At 42.0% G+C, this 22,355-nt stretch overlaps 1 protein-coding gene across 1 annotated transcript in view; it reads right to left on the minus strand.

Annotated features, from left to right (window-relative positions):
- Positions 1-252: 252 nt before the first annotated feature.
- Positions 253-22,355, minus strand: part of LOC308127237 (monocarboxylate transporter 2) — a 28,917-nt gene continuing 6,814 nt past the window's right edge. Inside the window, exons 2-5 of the mRNA XM_080492136.1 lie at positions 15,474-15,719; positions 5,598-5,741; positions 3,987-4,784; positions 253-3,568 (exon numbers count right to left, since the gene is read on the minus strand). Of these exons, the coding sequence (XP_080348262.1) occupies positions 3,300-3,568; positions 3,987-4,784; positions 5,598-5,741; positions 15,474-15,690 (1,428 nt within the window). The 5' untranslated portion in view covers positions 15,691-15,719 and the 3' untranslated portion in view covers positions 253-3,299. The remainder of the gene's footprint in view (positions 3,569-3,986; positions 4,785-5,597; positions 5,742-15,473; positions 15,720-22,355) is intronic.

Below are 22,355 nucleotides of genomic sequence, written 5' to 3' on the forward strand. Positions count from 1 at the left end.
AATTGTACGATTCATCCAAAGCATGGGGGGAAATTATATTTTTAGTATTCTCCTTTTGTTTTATGCAACACTAGTGTGTTTTTTCCCCTCTTTCTATACCTAATGACTTGGAAATTATATAAGATCTACCAAAAGAAAAGAAAAAGTGTAGATATATTTACTCAATGAAATTAATGTCTTTTGGATATTACAAAACGTAATGTATGAAATCTGTGAAATGGGAAACCTGGCTTTTTTTTTTCTTTTTTTTTTAACCTATTGGTCTAAGTGGTTTGAAACCAGCAGGGGGCAGTGTTACTTGGTCGGAAGTGATTGTACAGCAGTCTTATTTCCTTAATTCAGAAGCATGTGGAATGAGGAACGTCAAGGGCATGGCTTCCTTCTTTTTTCTCCCAGTGTCAAAGTGCAGGCAGGACAAAAGTGTGTGTATGCAAGCGATGTTATGACAAACGGATGACGGCGTGGAATGCTGGTGAAAGAAGTGCATTCTGGGAGAGGGAGTCAAAGTCTGCAAGATGACACTTGAATCAAGATAGAGTGACACCAAGTCCAAAAATAAACTCCTGTGTGCAAATCATCTCATATGATCATATTTACAGGGTTTTTTTCTGATTTATTTACAGGTGCATCCCAGAATACTATTGTGGGAAATACATTTTTCCACATGTCTTAAGTGAAACCATGAAAAAGTCAAATATTTTATTAAAACATGTTTGTGGCTGGCGACTTGTCCAGGGTGCGTGCTGCCCTCGCCCATAGTTAGCTGGGATTGGCTCCAGCAATTTTTAACCAGAGGCCATGATTATCATAGCTGACAGCTTCCGATTACCGCTGCAACTGGGATTCGAACCCAGGTCCCCCCACACCCAAGGTGAAGACTTGACAATTAAAATGTAAAACGTGAAGCTTGAGATGCATCTGTGTACCCATCATTACCGATGATTGAATCTTTCCCTCTGCTACACAGCTACTCTGAACACTTTTCCTTTGGGACGACGGGCTGGTCAGAGAGTCCAATCTGGCCAAGAAGGGGCAGTATTTCCAGAGGGTGAGAGATCAGTGTGACACCCTCAGTAGCATTAACATCAGAGCCTTACCATGTTTGCTGAAGGCTGCAGGAATCGTGCAGCCTGAGAGACGACAACGTTTCACATTTATCACATTTGCAAAAGCATGAAGTTGCGATGCTTAATTGTTGTGGATATTTCACTGTATTTTACACTCTGAGGCATTGTGAGAAGCTTTTTTCTTAAAGATCAACTTCTTTTCAATGTAATCACACTTCTTACAATTTGCAGTTGCCTGTGTTTAAATACTATTATCCCGTTTATGGCGCTGGTACTAAATTGAGGATGGAACGTTGTTTTGTTCTTGAAAGAATATAATAAAAATGCGAATGAAAAGGCTTTGTATGGACATCGCAGATAGGACACCGTTTGGTCGGTTTTTTATCGCTCAGACAAAAACTGATCAATAGCACGGAGGGGTGACATTCACAAAAATTAACACATGGAATGGTTAGAATATCGAACAGCACTGACATTTATACAAACAGACAGTTACAAGTTATGGCTATTCAGTTTTAGTTTTTTTTTTCCAGTGCACGATTACACAGGTACACTTGATTAGCATTCAATAGTTAGTAACGTGTCCCTTCTGATGCTTCTACACACTGATGTGCGTGTTGTTAGTGAATTAGTCGACTTTACAGTAGGCAGAACACAATCACTTAAAGCTTTGACATTCCAATACAGAGAGGGAAAAAAAACAAAAAAATAATGCAGTTTGAAAGTTAGTCACAGCAAAAAATTAAAAGGGTCACATTTATTACAAAGGTTTATCAGCTTCACATATACTATCAAGTATTTGATGTACAACTCCCCTGCAATCGTTCTACTACATGATATTTAAGGCAATGCATTACAGAATGGACTGACACTGGCCACTGGAAACACATTTCCCTGTATATCTGCATTAAAATGTGGTAACGTATATTGCTCATGGGCTCTAAGTGTAGAAAACCACTATTATGCAGATGGTTTTTGGTCATTAATACCTTATTAAGGCCCGCAGAGGAAATTACATTCAACTATAATTAAATCCACTGAATTGCAGAAGTTTAATGAAGATGCTGGGGGGGGGGGGTGACGAGACCCTTTTGGAGTGCAGCATACTGTACGTATCGGAAAACCCAAGACATTTAACGCAACGTATTGTGACTTAACCACACGACGACCCCGTGCTCAGGTGGGCAGCATAATACACGGGCACCAGTGTGATCACAATTGACATGAGATTCCAAATACTTATATTTTAAAAGTTGACACCTGGAGAATGGATGAATTCATTAATAAAACAATCAAAATGTTTTGAAATTACTTTCAAAGGTTAGTTGTCAGTGCCAAGACCACCATAGCACCCCGATATGTAGCAGGTCTGATATGGTTGTACAATATATATTAAAAAACAAAACAAAAAAACAATCGCCTTTTTGTGGAAACGCGGGCTTTAAGATCAGTGTTTCACTGGCTATCTGTAAGCCAGTGACTGAAAAGTTATTCTAACCATTAATAAGCTCCTTTAATGCTTCCACTTCGAAATATATCCTATCCCCATCAACACAGTATGACATGCCGTGGACTTCTCTCATTCTGAAGGCGGACGTAAAGTTTTTGCTGGTGCTGTTGAACAGTGGCAACACTGAATTTGCATCCACCTCATATCGGAAGATACAGCAGTAATGTTGAAACCACGGTTGTTCATATGACAATTTGGAAAATGAATAAAATCAACCCTAAAGAAACTAGGGCAGGTATAATATTTTTCTCTGAGACTGATTGTCGGACTATTTTCCCAAATTTTCAGCCAATATTTGTCGCCGTTCGGTTTGCTGGCAGTTAATTCAGCAAGACAGAAACAATTGCAGTGTTTGCAGGTTATCTGACGTGAGGTGAACGTGACCAAAGGAAGAAAAAAAATACAGTTTGTAGGACAGTGTTTTCCACAAACAATTTCTGACTTGTAGCCTCTCGACATGCATACAGTATCTTACACTATACTCTCTGGTTAATATGTCTTTTACAGTCACAGCTAATCTTCTTAGACAAACAGATAATATGCCTCACAGTCTCGTGCAACACAGTTGTTACTTTGGCAGTTAGTTTTAGAGAAGTACAAAGGACCGCGATTAGAGCCTGGTGGAACTCCGTGAAGCTCCCTATCGGCTTGGAGCTCAGATTGATCGTAGGTGACGCTGACGCGAAGTGGCAGCAGGTGAACGGCTGATAAAGCATAACGATTTAGAAGTTGGTTTCCCTCTGCATAGGTTGCTCACCTTTCTCACATTTGTTAGCCAGTTCGTCGGAGGCCTGGGCTTTGCCATCAGCCTCCTTCTGGTCTGGATCTTCGGTCTCAGCCGGTTTATACATCTCGGCCTGCTTGCGCTCGCGCGCCAAGAGTCTGTAGTTGATGAAGTTCCCGATGAAGAGCCAAATACTAGCCAGGATCACTACAGCTCCACAGCAAAAATACATGTACTTGTAATTTTTTGTGACGTCCACCAGTTTTCCTGTAAGACAGAATAAAAACAATGTTCAGGTATCAACCATTTCGAAATCTTTAGGTACCTGCATCATCAACATTTCTTAAAGGGATGGCCTTTATTTTTATGTGACCAAGGAGCCGTTTACAACGCTTCAAGAGAAAACGTATTGCTTTTGCGTTTTCGTGTCAGAAAAGCTTCACATTAACGTGACAACGTTTTGAAAACAATGAGTGAAAACTGCACTTTTCCATTTTCACTTGAAAACGTTTAAATGGTGCCTCAGATCCCGACCACACCTATAAGAAAGTACTTTGTTGTGGAATTAATCCTTCAAAGTGACGGTAAACATTTGTGATTTGACCTTGACGACGTTCATTGTTCGACAGGCCGATTTGAAGTTTAGTTGAAAAATGTACACAAATGAAATGTAAAGAAACTGTACCTGCTAACGGTGGACCAATGAGAACTGGGCAGCACTCCACAATGGTCGTAAGTCCAACCGCGCTGGAGAACCTCTGAGCTCCAACCAGGTCCATCAGTGTCTCAAAGAGTACCGAGCTGACCATGCCAAAGGCAAAGCCAAAGAACACGGCGTACACCACTAAGCCCTTGTAGTCTTCAGCCAGCGGACACAGGATGTGGCACACCCCGTTGTACAGCACCGCAAAACTGAAGAAGTATTGGATGTGGGGCCGGACCCAGCGCGAGTTGGCCAGCAGCCCCATGGTAGGCCGGGCGAACATGTCGACGAAAGCGAGGATGGAGAGAAGGAAGGCGGCGGAGTACTCGTCCACGCCCATGTCCTTGGCGTAGGCGGCGAGGAAGACAATCGGCGCAAAGAAACCCACAAACATGATGACATTGCCCGACAGGTAGATGAGAAAACCACGGTGCTTGAAGAGCGACAAGTCCAGATACTTGTTGATTATTTGGCAGAAAGTGCGCTTTTCTTTCGTCGTGGTGGCAACGACGGCCTCTTCCTTTATGGCTTTGCCAGGCGGCGGTCCGAGAGGCCTCATGAGAGAACCGGCCACACAGCAATTCAGCAGCAGCCCACCCAGGATGAGGAAGCTGCCCCTCCAGCCAAAGTTATTGAAGAGGTACTGGTTGAGAGGAGCCAGGGTGCTGAGGAAGACCGGACTGCCTGCCATCGCCAGCCCATTAGCAATGGGACGCTTCACGTAGAAGTATTTGCCTATCATGGTCAACGCCGGCTGCAGGTTGAAAGCCAGTCCAAGTCCTGTAATGACAAAAGTATATGAGAGTCATGACAACAATGCTGCACGAGCCCCAACAGGTCCAACAACCAAAAGATTTAAAGACTTCTGATATTGCAGCCCTATTTCACACTGATAAGATTGTGTTATCGCACGTATACATATTCATTGATAAATGCATCCTATTTCCAAAGAAAGGCCTGTGCCTGTCAGAAGGAGCTAAAAAAAAAATATGAGAGAAGCTCATAAAAACAAGCTGTTAAATCAGGGGTACTAAGTAATTTCAATAAAGCCCAATTTTATCTGGAGGCAGCCAGTAAAATTATAACAGTCTATAAAAAAATCTGTTAATAACCACAGCTTTGAATGTTTTCCTTTAGTTTCATTTAAAAATAATTAATGAGTCGAAGTTTGAGCAGGAAAAATTCAATATCATCTGATGCAAAATACATTGAAAAGTAAAAAATACTGTGTGAAAAGCATCAAATGACTACACTTTCCTATTTTAAAGATTTATAGTGAATATTTCTTTGTAGTTTTTAACAAGATCTTCCCACAGGCTGGAATAGGCCAGGTTTGGCCCACAGACCATGCGTAGACAGATTTGGTGTAGATGAGGACAGTACTGCAGTTTGCTCTTCTCTTATGTGATCAATGCATTATAAATCCATAAATTCAGAGGCGTTGATACGGGGGTCATTAAACCCACACTAGTTTACTCACACAAAAGCCTCAAGCTTGATGCTCCACTCGGGTCTATTTTTAACCAAGCTCTTTCAGTTAGGGGCTAATCCAGTTAACTGAAAATGGACCTAAGTGGATTTGGCTGGACTTACCGCCGATAACCCCGATGCAGAAGTAGAGCTGCATCACATTGTTGCAAAAGGAAGCGGCGATCATGCCAGTGGCGCAGAGGCACCCCCCCATCATGACGATGGGCCTGCAGCCATACGTGTTGACGAGGATGCTGCTGATGGGACCTGCGAGAAACGGGGATATGGAACCACACATGTTGCATGTTTACCGTCAGCACTGCTGAAAGTGAGCGCGTAACGATTTAATCTGGTTAGCGTTGCACGCCTGCGAGGGCCCAGCTGCTATTAATAGCAGCGGCTGAGCCGCTTCAATTTTTTCGACGTGGCGCTCCCAGAATCTCGTGTCAGATCAATTTGAATGGAGTGACAGAGTGATGAATTAGAGAGGACTTGCATACAGGACTGTCGTTCTCTATTCTATACAACGCGGCTGAAGATGTATGCACGGAAGGCAGGACAGCGCAGCATGTCATTTTTGTTTTTGCACTCAGCCGGGGCCTACAAACATATTTCACAAAGCGGCTTCTGGCATTTGCAATGCTGTGCGATTATATAAGGTGCGCGGACACCTGCTGTGCTATTTCTGCACGTGAAACACTGGAACCAGGTTAATTAGGTTGCAACTGAATTCCCACTTCAACCATCTTATCTAAAATTTGCCCGATTTAAAAAAGAGGAAGAAAGAATCAGAGGTCACTGTGAATACCATTAAGCTCATTCTCATTGTAAACCGTCATTAAATCTTGCTGAAGTACTTTCCGAACCAAAATGCAATTAAGTGCGCCCACACTTTTGTTATGCAATAAACTTTATTCATCTGTATGTCAACAGGCATTAGGCGTGAAATTATATCCCTTCCATTTTCAAAAAGCACACTTTATAAAAATGTTAAGAGCCGCGCTGTAATAATTACTTTCGTGTCCACTTGGGAGCGATGCAGCTCACATTAAACTCGACCGTAATATAATCATCTACGAATATTGATGTAGCAAATAGAGGGATGACTGTGTAACTAAATTCACCTTCCCTTGAGCTCGTTTATGGCCTCCAGCAAGTGTTTAGAGACAAAGTCAGTTGCTGACTTCATAAGGATTTTATTTTGTAGTGTGCAGCGGGCTCATCACACTGAAAACTAAAGCTTATGGGAGCTTTGAAAGTGGCACAGAAATCGAAAACACTGGAGAGAAAAAAAAACCCATCCAGGAAGCTTTGAAAGCACAGATCCGGCACTCTGTGTAAACACTAAATATTAATGTGGATTGTTTTATACGGTTTACTGTAGCTCTGGTATTGATTTTGTTTGGTCATGAATGACCTCCACTGGAATCTTTATGATTTATGGCATCAAGTAGGCCAACTATCATATCTCATAATGCTGTGGTAAGTAAACAATAATACTCGGGTCTTTTCTGTGATTTTAATACAACCAAGTATATATTTGCCATTTTACCTCCTTTCTATTGCATTCTTTTTAGTGAGATCAATGCAATTGGCAGCTGTAGGTTTTCCACAAACTCTTAGGAAACTTTAAGTTATTTTGACAGTGACAAGAACCATCATTGGGTAACAAACTCAATATTGCCAGCATTAAAACCAGACAGAATGAAAACTCCAATAGGAAGGCATTAACCAGTCACCACCCATCAGAAATTACATTATCGCCTCTATTTTGCTGCTATAACAGCACAGACGCGTCACAATATGGACTAATCTAGATGTCTAAACATGCTGCAGTTATCAGAAGCAGTAATACGTTTTGCACCAGTTTGAGCCTTAATGCTTTAACTTTGTTGAACCAGTGTTGATGGATTCTGATCAGTTTTGCTCTTATATAATATGTCTTTTTAAACTTAAACATGGGCTTGCCAATTTTTCCTGCTTCCAACTCATCAACTTCATGGACAAAATGTTCACTTAGTGTGTGACAGACCCCGTCTACTAACAGTGGCCACGACAAACAGATAATCACTGTTATTTGCTTTACTTACAAGTGGTTATAATAATATGGATGATCGGTATTTCCTCACCATACATATCTTAAACAAGTATACTATGTTACTTGCTTCTGTAAGGTTAGTTTCATTCCTAAACTAAAGTTTTGTTTCTATTCTTTCAATGTATGTTCCTTCAATTTTCATTAACATCAACTCAACATTGAACTGGTGTCACTTAATTTCTTGTCTCTTTTTTTTTTTTTGCATTGGAGTTATGAGACAACATCTTGATTGGTTTCTCTCTCAATAACATCCCATGCATAATTACATTGCTCAAAGTGCTTTTTGGGGGGGAATCTTTGCATCTTATAATTGACACCGTCTCTAAAGATTTTGTTGAATTTAAACTACAGGATGTGTGAATCGAACAGTGGGAGAGAAAAAGTTTTTTTTTTTTTTTTTTAAATAACGCTCTCATTACCAGCAAGAAGCTGGATCATATTTCTTCCGGGCCCAGTGCAATTTAAAAAGCCACAACGGGCAAGGAGTCATCCCACTTAATTTGCTCTGCATGAATCTTTTTGCGACCTTGAGGAGAGTTCCCCTCATTTGCATCCGCAGCAGTGATCGGTATTCTCGGGGGCTCGGCGGGAACGAATCGGGGGCCGAGATGAGGGAGGCCCAGAGCCGGCACATTACTCCCTTGAAAAAGGCTTATCATCTCCTGGCCAGACGCGGCGTGGACTTCATTACACAGTGGACAAAACCCCAAACTAAATATAACTACCTCGGTCCCAAAAGGCAATGACACACGCGGCTGTTTTTAAAAAAAATTAAATAAAAAATTTCTCCTCCATTCTCCACGAGCCTTTAATACACGCAGCAAGGAGACGGCGCCTATCCATCACACTTCAATATAGGATAAAGTCAACAGAAATGGAAGCAGGCTACTTTTAAATGCTGCTCGGATCCGAGAAAACAGGCTTTTCTGGGACGACTGCGTGTCTGGATGCAGACATTTTTATGGAAATAATGGAGAATAACCCAACCTAAGCCCAGTTTATTTATGAGATAAAGGTTTATCCACATTTTCAGGTTGACATGAGGCTTTGAGATAAAGTTTAGAGCGGGATAATAAGGAACAGCAAACACTGGATGATGTTACTATCATGGTTTTAAGGCTTGTGACAGCAGAGGTTTCTTTCACCTGCGAGAATCAATGTGAATGGGGTGGAGCTGCTTGGTGCATCGCCGCAGAGATATGACAACCCTTACATGCGCTTTACAAGGTCCCCACTTCTACAGATTAGGCACAAACCTCACCAACAACAGCTTTTATTCTCTTGAGAGAAAGTCTATTGATGAGCTTTCTTGGATTATACAGTGGGACAGATGCATGAAAACACCTCTCACATGGACAAACCAAGTGGAAAGGACTTTCCAAGATCAGAAAAAAAGTTTTCTAGTGACTCCAAGGACGAGCAAAGAATACAATTCTCATGAAAGCCTGTATTTAGTCAAGAAAAGTAGCTTAAAACCACGGTGTTATTATGATGGGAACAATTAATACAAGAAAAAAAACAAACAGTGTTCCTTCCTCAGAAAGATCTATGAACGTATGTTAAAAAATGTTGCACAAAAAAGGGTTGTTCCTACTATTTATTTAAATTTTTTTGTCAAATGAGGCACCCTTTACTTTCCATCCGGTCCTTCACCTGTCCATATGATTGACAGTGAATATAAGTGTGCGTAGTGTTTCCACGCCCAAGGTCAACTCTTCTCCTTTGGATTAGTGACACTGATCCTCTGCAGACACTCAGCATGCAGCTTAAAAACATCATCTTGTGGTGCCGAGACGTGTGAGGAGCGGCTGCGTCACAGCTGTCCACTGTGATGTTCGGGAGGAGTACAGAGCTGAGACTCGTACGAGGACGGAATAGATGAGGCTGCACTGATGCCGTACGTTTTTCTAAGAAGTTACTGATAAGCTCGGCGCTGCTGCTAAAAAGGGGAACCTGTTCTGCCTTTTAATAATGGGCACTGTTTCAAGGAGAACGTGTTGTTTGACAGGCCATTCACATGCCTGGTTGTGCAACTGACTGCAAATCCTTATGCATTATCCTTATAACCGTGGACAGCTTACGTCCCGTTTGCGTGACAATGGTGCTTGGACCCACTGAAAATGCAACTTTTTGAAAACAGCTCGTGATAGCAATCCAACGTCATCGTCTGTCCATACGAATGTTCTTGTACTCGCCATTGTTGATATCTATAGAGTATTGTTGTCTCTGCACGTGTGTGGTTTCATTACAAAAACAAACAACAGCACCCACTAGTGGCCCTACAGGAAAACTACATCGTTTTCAGCGTTTCTGCCGTTTCCGTGTTACGTTGTTCTCAAACACAAAACTTTTCAGAAACAAAAACGTAAGAACGTTAAACTAAGTCCAAGTGTGCACAGTTCCATTGTATTTTTTCATTCTTGTCTCTTCTCATGTCTGACAGCGGCATTCACTCCCTACAGTCCGTCTACACTGTTCAGTTTTTCTACCAACAGCAGGTTTCTGTCGCATGGCTTGACGAAGGCGAGGGGGCTCTTCACCCTCTCTGACTGCCCATCACGCTGCTCCTTGAGGTGCTAAGCCACATGAGCCAGTTCAAGTGTTTTGGACATCTGACAAGGCTACCACACCACCACCACCACCACCACCACCACCCCCACCCCCACCCCCACCCCCACCCCCACCCCCACCCCCACCCCTTGGCTTCAGCTGAAGGTGATCAGACACGGTAACTAGAATGAGGCCCCCGGGTCACCCAGGACTCTGCGGAGGGATTATTTTTTCTCAGACCACCAGGGAAAGGCTCGCGGTCCTGCAGTGCTGGAAGTTCTTAGGGATCCGGCGGCGAGGGCTTATATACTGTATATTAAAAATATTACTGCATAAGACTCAAGTGATTAATGAAAATGAATGGATGGGTATTTATATATTCCTTTGGAAATGTGGGTCACTTGTAAAAACGGCAGTGTATCTTTGACACTGAGGTGTGTCCTGATACTTTAAGCTTAACTGCTGGTGTGTCCTATAAAAGAGAAAACGACATTATAATTATGTCGTTCTGTTGGCATGTGATATGTCTGGTTTCAGAAAGTGATTTAAATAGGCGAAAGCTTGAAGGCAAAAACTACATTTTATAGAGAAACTATTCTTTCACTGCCGCAAATGGGAAGACTCCTTATGAACGTCTGAATGGAATACAGACCCACCAACACTGTCACAGGCGGGATGCTGTTTAGGTATCACAACTATTTTCTGCAAAATTGTAAGACTCTAACAAGCACAGGTGGAAATATTTGTGTGTCTGTGGATCCTGTGTTCTCGTTATGGTCACATGATTGACTTTTCTCCCAGACGGTCACGACTCACCGATTTCCAATCAGATAACCAGGTGATGATGTGCAGTCTTTACACATCCTTGTGTCTATTTTGCAGATTACAGTTTTCCCCTGAGGCTTTCAGGATCTGCTCACCTCCAGGTCACTGCTGAATGGTTTGTTCATTCTGCAAATGAAACACCTTGAATTTTGGATATTTGAACCCCTGTGTTTGTCTCACACCATTCCACACATTTAGCACGAATCCTATGTGATGAGGCATTAAAATCTCTATAGAATGTTCCAGTTATTTTGCACAACTTTCATAATCCAAGTCCTTTTTTTGAAACCGAGGAGCAAAAATGGGAAAAGACTACCATCTGAAGGTTGAAATTCTGTTTGAATGAACCGTCGGGACTACAAGGCTGAGATTAGATTATATGTGTTTTCACTTGAGAAAAACACAACCACAATGGAGCAGACTTCTTTTTGCAGAAAACAGTAAAGTAACTTCTTGAAGTTGTTGTTTTTGATTTCCCAAATACAAAAATAACACATATAACATGAAGTGTAGGAAAGTAAATACGAGTCCCCAAAGAGACATGTCTTCTGATTGTTATTATACTTTTAAACCAATGACTTTACATTTCATTTAAATAGTGTGTGTACATGTTCTGATTCAGTTCCTCTGCCAGAGTCACCTGATTCACTTTTCAACCGTACTTCTCCTCTGGCAACACTTTAAATAAGCTCTTTTTATTTAGCTTGTTCCATCACGTTGGGGATATTTTTCCCTTCGATGTGACATTTTACCTTGCTGCATTCAGTAGATTGTGTTTTGGGAGGGGGGAAAAAACACAGTAATAAAGAGAAGAAAATTATTGCGCAAGCTAGGAAAGCTGAAGACAAGTAGATCTCTGAGAATTGACTTTTTGCAGAATGATGTTGCAAGTATAATATTGCATTTTAAAACTAATAAAAGGAGTTGGCTCTCCCTTCTTCTGCAGGGAAACACTGTACTGTATTAAAAGGCTTGAATGAGGAGGACAGACGGCATGATAATAAACTGCTCTGTGACCTCACGCTGTGCGAACGCTCACAGACCTGACCTCTGCAGCTTATGAAAGTGAAAAACAAGCTTCTTTCATCGGCACTGTGTTCATAAAAAGGTGAGCAGGTTGAAGACACACGGCAGTGGTAAACAGGTATAAGGTTGTTTTTTTTCAGCCATTTGGATTGGATTGGATTGGATTATCATTTCTGGGTGTCAACTCATTATCAGCCCGCTTCCTAGTAATGACAGGGCTGAGTAAACACCAACACACACACACAGGGATGGGCAGCAGTGGGGAATTAGAGCGGCGTTAAACATTCAAACAGTGATTGAACCATCAGCGTAAGAGGCAGAACACGAGAGCAGGTGTTTAATGAATAGCAGATGAGTGCGATCAATGTGAATGGATGAGGAACAAGAGCTGCTCACTTAGTAACTGCACATATTGATGCCGCCGCGGCATATAGGCTCGGCGTGGGAGCCCTCAGCGATTGGTCAGAGAGCGGACTTTGACAATGAGGCGAGAGTTCAGCTGTGATCAGCACAAACAAGTTGTTAAACTACTATGTTCTGCTGATCACCTGTTGATAAGAGGGATGCATTTACAAAGTTTGTATATGGTCAAGAAGAACAAATGGCGACCTCCAGAGTGGCATGACTCCCAGTCCATGTTCTCCTGTGACTTGGTAGTTTTATAGTTGGGTCACCTGGAATAATAATCCCACTTCGTCGTCTGTCCATGCGAATGTCCTTGTACTCGCCATTATTAATGTTTATAGCATATTCTTCTCTGTGTGGCTTCATTATTACAAAAAAGAACCAACAACACCCTCTTGTGGCCTGGCATGCCAACAACTTTGTCTTCAGGGTCTCTGCCGTTTGTGTAAACTGACATCGTTTTCAAAACGTTGCCATGTAAACGCAAAACCTTTCTGAAACGTAAACGCAAAGTTTTCCCTTGTTGTGTAACCGGGGCTTAAAGGTTACTGCAAGAGACATGACGAGACAGCAATTATGCTATTATAGCTGCAACAAATTAACCCTGAATCATTTCAAACTTCTCCACGAACATTGCTGAGTAAGGTGAAGTCAGTTAGCCCTGTCGCCCGCATTGGCTTCAGAAGAGGAAAATAGACTCTCCTCCATATCTCGTGGCCACAATCTAGTGGCTATCGCTGAGGAAAAGCTGACAAGTAGAAAAATACAACCTCCTAAAAATCCTCCAGCTGTGTCCTTGCCACAGCTCTGATATATATGACACTTTTAGGAAATACTCCATCTTTCTCTCCGTGTCTGGAGCTAAAGCTAGCTCCGAGGCTACTTCCTTTAGCACACAGCTAAGCCAGTTATACACAGCGCTGGAGAAAAAACTCTTCTTCCAGAAATCTGTTGGAAACTCGACCTTCTACCTTAGAATTACAACCGCTGACAGACCGGTGTGATGGTGCGTCCTCCTTCCTGGGACCCGTTGTACATATTTTGGACCTTTTTCCATATTTCTTGTTACTCCTTCAGTACAGAATGAAGAAGTGCTTCGGACTCTGTCCTTACAAGCTGCACTACGTGGCATCGGAAATGAGCTTTCACGGCCCCCGCTGATGTCCGGTTACAGATGGTGACAACAGCACAAGATAGAGTGACAGGAGGATTACAGCGTGGACAGATGGCGGCTCGTGGCGCTGCCAGAGCAGACGGCCTGCGGCAGGTGATGGGAGAAATATGGTGGCGATTGAGGACAACCTGATGAAAACACATTGTGACCATTCTATGCTTTCCCGTTTGGAGAAAAAAAAAAAAGACTAGCTGTAGTAATGGTCACATAATCCCTCGATTCATCTTAATTTAGAGACGGAGATATTCCTCCAAATCAACAGACGAGCTCACTTTAACAGACGATTCATCTTGTGTTGTTGTGGTTGCCTTGAGGCTCGTCACGTGACGCTCTGCCAGCGTACCGCGATGCTGTGCTGTCTTTAAATCTGGGTCATGATCTGATGTCACAGTCTACTTCTATCTCTGCTCATCCGTCTTTATCTTCAGGGGCAAAACCCGAAACTACACAATGCGAGACGTGTGAGACACAGTGGGAGCTCTGACATGTCGGGGAATTGTTCGAAAAAAATTAGCACAGGGGGAATTCAACGTGTTGGCTTTTGAAAAATATTCTGAAAGCCTTTCAAATGGAGGGAACTAAACTACCAGCTACAGACTGAAATCTGTGAGAGCAGCATGTATGACACACAGAATTGAACTGACATTTCCAGGAAAGCAGGTCAACACTGATTAGGTGATCGGGATTACAGTTACTAGGGTGAAAGACATGCCTGTTGAAAAAAAAAAAGAACTGCACAAGAACTTGAAAAGAACTCAAATAAATTTTTTGCACAAAAAACAATTGGGAAAAAGAAAACCCTTCTATGTTCATATTTGGTATACTATACCTGCTTAGATTCAGGAAAGGGTAGATAAGGTTTGGGCTGAAATGTGAACCTCAATGATGTAACACAACGGATTTTACATTGTTTATGCATTACTTCGATTCGTTTACATTAACAGCCGCATTTACATGCTCAGTTTTTTTGTCAATCTAATGGGATTCTTTACAATTAAAATAATGTCCTATTTTTAAAGAAAGAGATTAGATTGATGTGCAGATTTAAATGCACCGATTAAATAAGTGGATCAATCCCATAATGCTTTTCACTGCGTGCGCATGATCCCACATCCAGCTTTACCTGGAAACCAGCCAATACTGAATTGTCAACTCAACTAATACGGTGTTTTGCTTTTCTTTAGGGACTGATAGAATCATTTCCCCTTGTTTCTTACATTATCATTTCTCAAGTCTTAAAGTCTCAAGTTTGTAATTTGAATTGGAAACTAATCAGATAGACAGAAATGTTTACATTATGGGATTTTAATTGGATTCGTAGTTAATGTAATTATTTATGGTCCATGTAACCACAGCTACTGAACTCTTGGATGAAGAGCCTCGGTTTACCTCAAAGTTCCACTCGGTTAAACTCATACATTTTTGCAATTGTAATTGAGAAGACCAGTCAAGACCAGTCAAGGTGATACACAGGTTTTCGGGGACTGGAGCCAATTCAGTGAGCGAAAATAGCCTGGAAGCGTTGCTCATCCCTCACATGGTCAACCCAGAAAGACAAATGTCGCAATTTAAAGTCGCTAATCAACCTGAATACCCAGAGAAAACTCCACAAACCTGATCTGAAGTTGCTGAGATGCGAGAATACTAATCACTATGCAACTCAAGGTCTAAAACAGTATATGTCATAATGTTCTTTTTAAGTTGAGTGAGAAAGATGAGTTAGAGTTTGTTTCATACTGGCTGATCAGTTACTAAATTCTATGTATCAAACGCATCTTAATGTAGTCGAGTATCACACAAGTGCACCCACAGAAAACTCAGGGTTTGTTACCAAGCAAATGTTTAGTCCCATCTGTGACTTTACATTAGTCATGAGATTTAACTTTTGACTTTTAAAACGAGATGAACCGCCATGACTCACCTGCAGCGTACATGACGGCCAGCATGATGGAGGAGATCCACGCGATCTGGCTGTAGGAGGCGTTGAAGATGATCTGGATGTCTTTGAAGAAGACCGTGATGGCCTTGGGGAAGGCGTAGGAGAAGCCGATGGAGATGAAAGATGCGAGCACCACAGCCCACCCCCACCCGCCATCTGGTGGGGGCACGGCGGGGGAACTCGCGGCTGGGGGCGGCATCGCGGGCCCGCTTCACTGCTGGCTACTCGCTGTCATGACAGAAGAAGGGAGAGAGAGAAGATGGGATCGAAAATTAAAACTTGCAGAGAAGAAAACTTACATAATATATGACTCCATTTTGTTCTTTCATTGACTATTGATCAGTTCCAGCGCTTTTTTTTTTCTTTTTTAAAGTCCTTTAAGCCTTTAAGGACAGAAATTAACGACAAAGACAAGCTGTTTATAGGAAAATGTAACAAGACACTGATAGGCAAATCAACCCGAAGCCTTATATTGACAATAAACACACAGCTGTGGGGTTATAAAGGAGGAGAAAAGCATTGTCCTTTATTCCCATCCAGACGAACAATCACCGGCAGTAATGGGAAACATGAGAGAGAAGGACATACCACAGGACCATATCCTGGAGAGGACGTGTGCAAACATGCGCTCACACACATGATACTGTCCATTCCAGAGACTGACCCCGTCGGAGAGCTCAGACCTTCCCCGCCCTGCGTCCACCTTGAGCCTTCGGGCTCGGTGGAAACAGGGCGGCGGGAGCCGCGGGGCCGGTTTGAAACCAGGTGATGTGTGCAAAGCAAACACGCCCTGATTACATGTAAAAAAAAAAAAGAAGAAGAGAAAAGAAAAGAAACAGCTGTTTGCAGCGGCTACCATCGCAAGTTTTGTTTCCAGCTGCCCAGTCTCATCAGCTTCACCTTTTCTAATCAGCCAGGAGTTATTTACAGCCGAATAATGAGCTCGCAGCGCGCGGCGAGGTGACGGCAGCCAGTTTGGCTTCGCATTAATGAGCAGCCAGCGGAAGATTTGACATGTTTGCACGTGTTTGTTTAGTGGGATGACAGGTGAGCAATTACCGGAGATTAACATAACCAGACGGGGTTTACGGGGTCGGGCTGTGAAGTAATTGCGACGAGGGGTTGCGACAGCGAGGCGAACGGAGGCAAGTTAACGCGACACGGTTACAGCCTGACACCTAAGAAGCACCTGTCATTGATACACGGCGCGAGTTCAAAGGTCATCTGAGGTTGTCTTTTTGTTTAGGAAAACTGTTTCTGTCCTCATGTTCTTCACTAAAACTCTTATGACTACACATGCACACTGATCAAGACTGAGTTTACCATGAAATACAAGTTTTCTGTTGCGATGACTGAAAAATTAAGTTCTAATTATGCCTGAATGCTGAAGCTTTCATGAATAATTAGTTCAAATGTCAAATGCCTTATCGTAAATAGTTCTCAAGTTTGGCTCTTTTGAATGAAAAAAATATCAGTTATCAATGATTAAGCTAAAAACTAAAACTAATCATTCTTTAGTAATCCACTTGGGGAAATTCCTTTTTCTGCATCAACACATCCTATTTCTAGGATGCAGGGCAGCCATACTATGGCCACTAGCCCGAAATATGCATATGGTCAAGAAAGATTCAGATTTGCAGAGTCACTTTCGTAAAACTGTTTATCGCGTGGGAGTGAAGCTCCAATGTTGAAGTTTCTAAAGCCAACTGCTGTCCTCCCACATTGACTATCTTACAACTATTTCCTTCTCTATACGGGAACGTTTAAATATTTGGTTGGTACACAAAACCTTTGCAACTGTGGACTTTGTACTAAATACATTTAAATAATTCATTGAAAATAAATCCATTCTAAACATAGATGTTTTGATGCATTGATTAATTTCACATATTTTGCCGTTACCGTGTAATGTTTGATTTTTTGGCACATAGAAAAGTTTTCACTGAGTGTAGAATGAGCACTGAGTAATCCTACAGATAAAATCCCCCACATGGCAGTTAACCGGCCTCTCCAGACTTATCTTCTGTGCGCCATTATCTGCAGCATGCAAACCTCATCTGTTCCTCTCGCAGAGCCGCAACGTTACAGCACCAGCCGATACGAACCCTGCTTTTAAAACGAGCGTTATCTAAAAGTGGCACCGAGGAAGTGGATGCCTCATCCTTCCCAGTGCGTAAATAACTCATTAAAAAAAAAAAAAATCACCATCAATTAATGATGTCGCTCTCACAGGATCAGGTTGCAGTGTTGTGGAGACTCGGATGCCTACTGAGAACGTCCCCGACTGCGCTTGTCAACAGGAAGCCATTAGCTGGATGATTTGATTTCTGTACTGTCCTTTGGAACATTTTAGGAAACAGTGACGAAGGTGTTCAAAATGAAAATCCACTGGGCTGTCTGAAGGCTCCAGAGAGATATCAAAGAAACCCACATAATGGTATCGATCATCATATTGTGTAAATAATAATTCCACCACAAATAATAACTGAATTGACAAAAGCTGCGGCTGATATGGGTAACAGCATATACAATATCTTCTCATACTATACTGATATGCATGTTTGAATGAACATTGCTCACTTCTTTATATAACAGTTTTCAACTATTTATATGAGATTTCAGCATAACCTTGGGTATTTCTATGCAAATAACATCAAATTTGCCCAAGTTCTGTATTTCAGAGTAATTTTTTTAAATCCATTCTTACATTACATATTAACCTTCATTATAAAGTAAATAGAGTAGTCTGTGTTCTGCAGTTTTTGTGCCATAGACTCACATTCATTCTTTTTAATGCACTGCTAAGAGTTAAATCACTAAAGCGCTGTCCACACGAGCCAAAATAATCTTTCTTCTCACTGTTGTTCTTAACAAAATGTCCGTTCACAAGTCACTATGAGCATGGCTCAAAACGATGTAGTACATATGCCAGGCCTTTAGATGGTGCTGTAACTGCCACAGAAATGCATCCAAAATGGTGAGGAAGACAAAGTGCATGCAAAACCTCACAAGAAGTTCTTCCCGCAAATGTGAGTCTTACCTATCCACACCTCAAACATTGCCATGTAAACCGGACCTCAACTTCACTTTAAAGTTTGATTCAATCAAAAAAAAAAACAACACATGGCACTTCTTCGACCGCACCAACCATCTGTGCAAAGTATTTCATTAAAAACACAAGACTTTTCATGAGCTGGTTGCTAAAAACAAACAAACAAACATCTGGGATTATGATGTGATCCAAAACAGACGTACTGTCTCAAGTCATTTTCAAACAGGCATCGCATGTTCCACATGCTGAGTCGTGTTAAATATTCTACTAATCTTTTAAACTCCTAATTAGCAAAAATCTAAGGAGAATATTTGAAGAGATTATGCATAAAAAATAGCTTGCAAATGAGCCAAAACATGGAAAAAATAGCGTGACTAGAACAACTATTTTGTTTTGTTTATTTCATTCTGGTCATCACTCGGAAATTAACTGCATTAGCTAGGAAATTACACCTGATTGTACTTCATGTGAACAAACCACCTTGTACTAAACCCAGCCTGCCTGAATGGAAATATAATCCTCTGACTATATATCCTGTGTGTTGCCTCTTTAATCAAAGTAAGAGATTATGGCTTTTTTTTTTTTCCCATAGTTCCATAGAGTGGGTCTAATCCATGCTAATCAGATTACAGGCTGTCCGCTGCAGCTCTCCCTAGAGATACTGGTTTTGATTGATCGAACGCGGCAACAATGCACCGAGCCTCCTCACAACCCTTAAGCAGCTTAAACTGATGGGTTCCAGTATGAAGCGTCAAATGGACTGACCATAAAAAAAAAAAAAGAAGCAGCCTTTGGGTGGAAAAACGAAAAAACAGAAAGAGAAAACGACTCGATGACAAGCCTGACGGATCTGGTTTATGATCAACCGCAGAAGTGCACAAGAAGTCACACAAAGGCAAAGTCACTGTTCAGTCACTGCAATGTCAACACTTCCTCCTTGCTTTCTAAACTCATATCCTCATCGTGTGCCGCCTCTGTTCGTGCCCTTCACGTCACACCGATGACGAGCGGAGCAGCTGACAAAGGGGCGTGACTGGCAGGCGACATTTAGAGCTGCTACACAGTCCAGTACCGTCCGCGGAAAGTCAGAAACACTCCTGTATGGCCAGCAAGAAAACCTTTTTGTTTTCCACCAGTTTATATAGATTACATTCCACAGCTCTAATCAGTAGTACGCAATTGTCAAGTGGCTTCTAATCAAACTTTATTAGTGTCAATTCACAATCATAACTTTATCCAACCAACCACTGTGTTTCCCTCAACGATACATTGATTTAAACTTTAGTAAGATGAGCAGCTGGAATAACTTGTAACAAGTTTATCCCGTCAACTTTAGTTACCTGATTTCAAAATAAAACTAGAATGAGCACTCGGTAGAGCGCATACCCTTCGCCAACGCCACAATTGTTAGCGGAATCGAGTTTGCATCCCTAGCATGATAGCCATTAGCACGTATCAGGCAATGAGCTGACCACATACTCACACTCGAGTATGACAATGACTCGGATTGTACTCCTTCAACCAGCAATGCTCCTCCGAGAAAAAAAAAAAAAAAAGGCAGCAAAAACACAGGGAGGAATGGGAAGGTGGCAACACCTGAGTGGAAAGAGCGTGCAATAACACTTATAAAGCACACTGCACTCCACACCGGCGCACGTTTTCAGCCGCCTTGCTCTCTGTGTCTGTGTTATTGGTCGGTTCACATAACAACAGTACTCAGAGCCACTGAAAATGCAGCTTTTTGAAAGTGACTCCCGAGGTGGAACTTTTCAAAAATGCTCCGACTGTCTCCATGGAAATGGAGGGAAACGCTACTTTTCTGAAGCGAATGCGCTTTAAAAAAAAACAACCAAAAAACAAGCAACTGCGCCCAGAGGTGGCCCAACATGAAAATGACATTGTTTTCAGCATTTCAGCTTTTTCCATGTAAACAAACATCGTTTTCAAAACATTGCAATGCAACAATGAAAAAATGCAACAGTGATGCATTTGAACTTGAAATACCGTCGTGTCAACGGGGCTTCAGGAATAACTTCCACCCAGTCCAGACATCATTATAGGCTGTGGTTCAGTTGGTAGAGCAAGATATTCGATAAATCATCTCCCAATGTCCAATGGATGGATTGAGCACCTTGCAAGGAACCCGCCACCATTGGTGTGTATCAATGGGTGAATTTGACTAACAATGTAATGTTCTTCGGGGCTTCTAAAGGAGAGCACTATATAAGCAAAACCTATTTCACAGAGGATGTCTGTAAGAAGGAACGCAGCACACCAAGTATTCTTAGACCAGAAAGTTCTCAAGACATTTGTTAAAGGAACAACTCCCCCCATCGCCTCGCCCCAAAAAACCAAAGGTTTTCTGCTTTTGTACCCAACTTCCTTTGTATATGTATTCACATTACAGTCGTCTCCCGTGGGTCTCAGCAGTGTTCCCATGTCTATATAGTATTCCAGACAAAAGACTCAGATCATAGCTTTATACGTCTGCATTCTTGTTTGTGTTTCTTTTTGGTTTCTCAACAAAGAGTATAATACAGTATTGCTGTTTTACGGATGGCAATTTTGAGGTGAACAAAGTTCTTACCCACATCTCACGAAGAAACACAAATGGAGTATGTCAATATCAGGTGAAAATCTGGAGGTGAACCGTAACCAGATAGAACGTGACTTAATTACTTACTTATTTAAGCCTTTCGCTCCTCCTAGAGCAGGGGTGTCCAATCCCAGTCCTCGAGAGCCCCTGTCCAGCATGTTTTAGTTCTCTCCCTGCTTCAGCGTACCTGAATCTAATGATGTCATTGCCAAGGTTGTGAAAAAGCCCAGTAATGAGCTCTTCATTGAAATCAGGTGTGTTGCAAATGGGAGAGAGCTAAAACAAGCAGGACAGGGGCCCTTGAGGATCAGGACTGGACACCCCCTGGACACCCCTGTCCTAGAGCGTAGGCCATCAACTATTTCTACGCCTCAATATCACACCTCCAGGTGTTCTTGTGGCGTCCTCTTTTCCATTTGCCCTGAGGATTCCATTTTAGAGCTTGTCTTGATGTTTCCTTAAGGTGTGGCCAAGCCATCCCCATTTGCATCATCTGATTTGTATTTGAATGGGTTCCTGGGCTGCTTGTTTCCAAAAATCTTCATTTGTTACTCTGTCTGTCCAGGATATTTTCAAGACTCTTCTCGAGCACGTGTTGTTGGATGTTGGCAGCTTCCCGTTGTCTCTGAACCATGCAACAGAGAGTGTGAACATAGAGCGTGACCAGGGGCATAACATAGGGTTCTGGAAACAGAATAAGCCAGTAAAGAAGGCAGTCAGTTCTCCTCACAGCTGGTTGTTGAGAAGGAGCACCTCAACATATTGAACAACACCTCAACATCTCTTTCATGACCAGCTGGTTAGACCGCAGAATGTTTTCAGTCTGAGGCCCCTGCAATAAGCACCACTACAGGAAACCATTCCTGCCCACCGCAATAACAAGATAAAATGACTCCCCTCTGCCCTGAGAAAGGAGCCTTATGACGCAATAGAAATTCTGGAAAACATCTGCACACATATGGTATATCTGCTTTTTATCATGTATGTATTTTGTATAATGATTGAGGTTTCACAGGAACAAATATTTCAATGGTAACCGTCTTTATTACTCCTTGGATTGTTTGGTTGTTATCTAAACAGACACCATGAGAAAATCCTTGGAAACTGGAAACTCTTTGGGAACAAAAGGGACACAGTTACAAACATCTGAAGCAGGGGGAAAAAAAAAAAAAGACAGACACAAGTTTTCTCAGATCAGGCGTACGGTTTGATTTGA

This window comes from Lipophrys pholis, assembly GCF_963383615.2.
Source record: "Lipophrys pholis genome assembly, chromosome: 22".
Lineage (NCBI taxonomy): Eukaryota > Metazoa > Chordata > Actinopteri > Blenniiformes > Blenniidae > Lipophrys > Lipophrys pholis.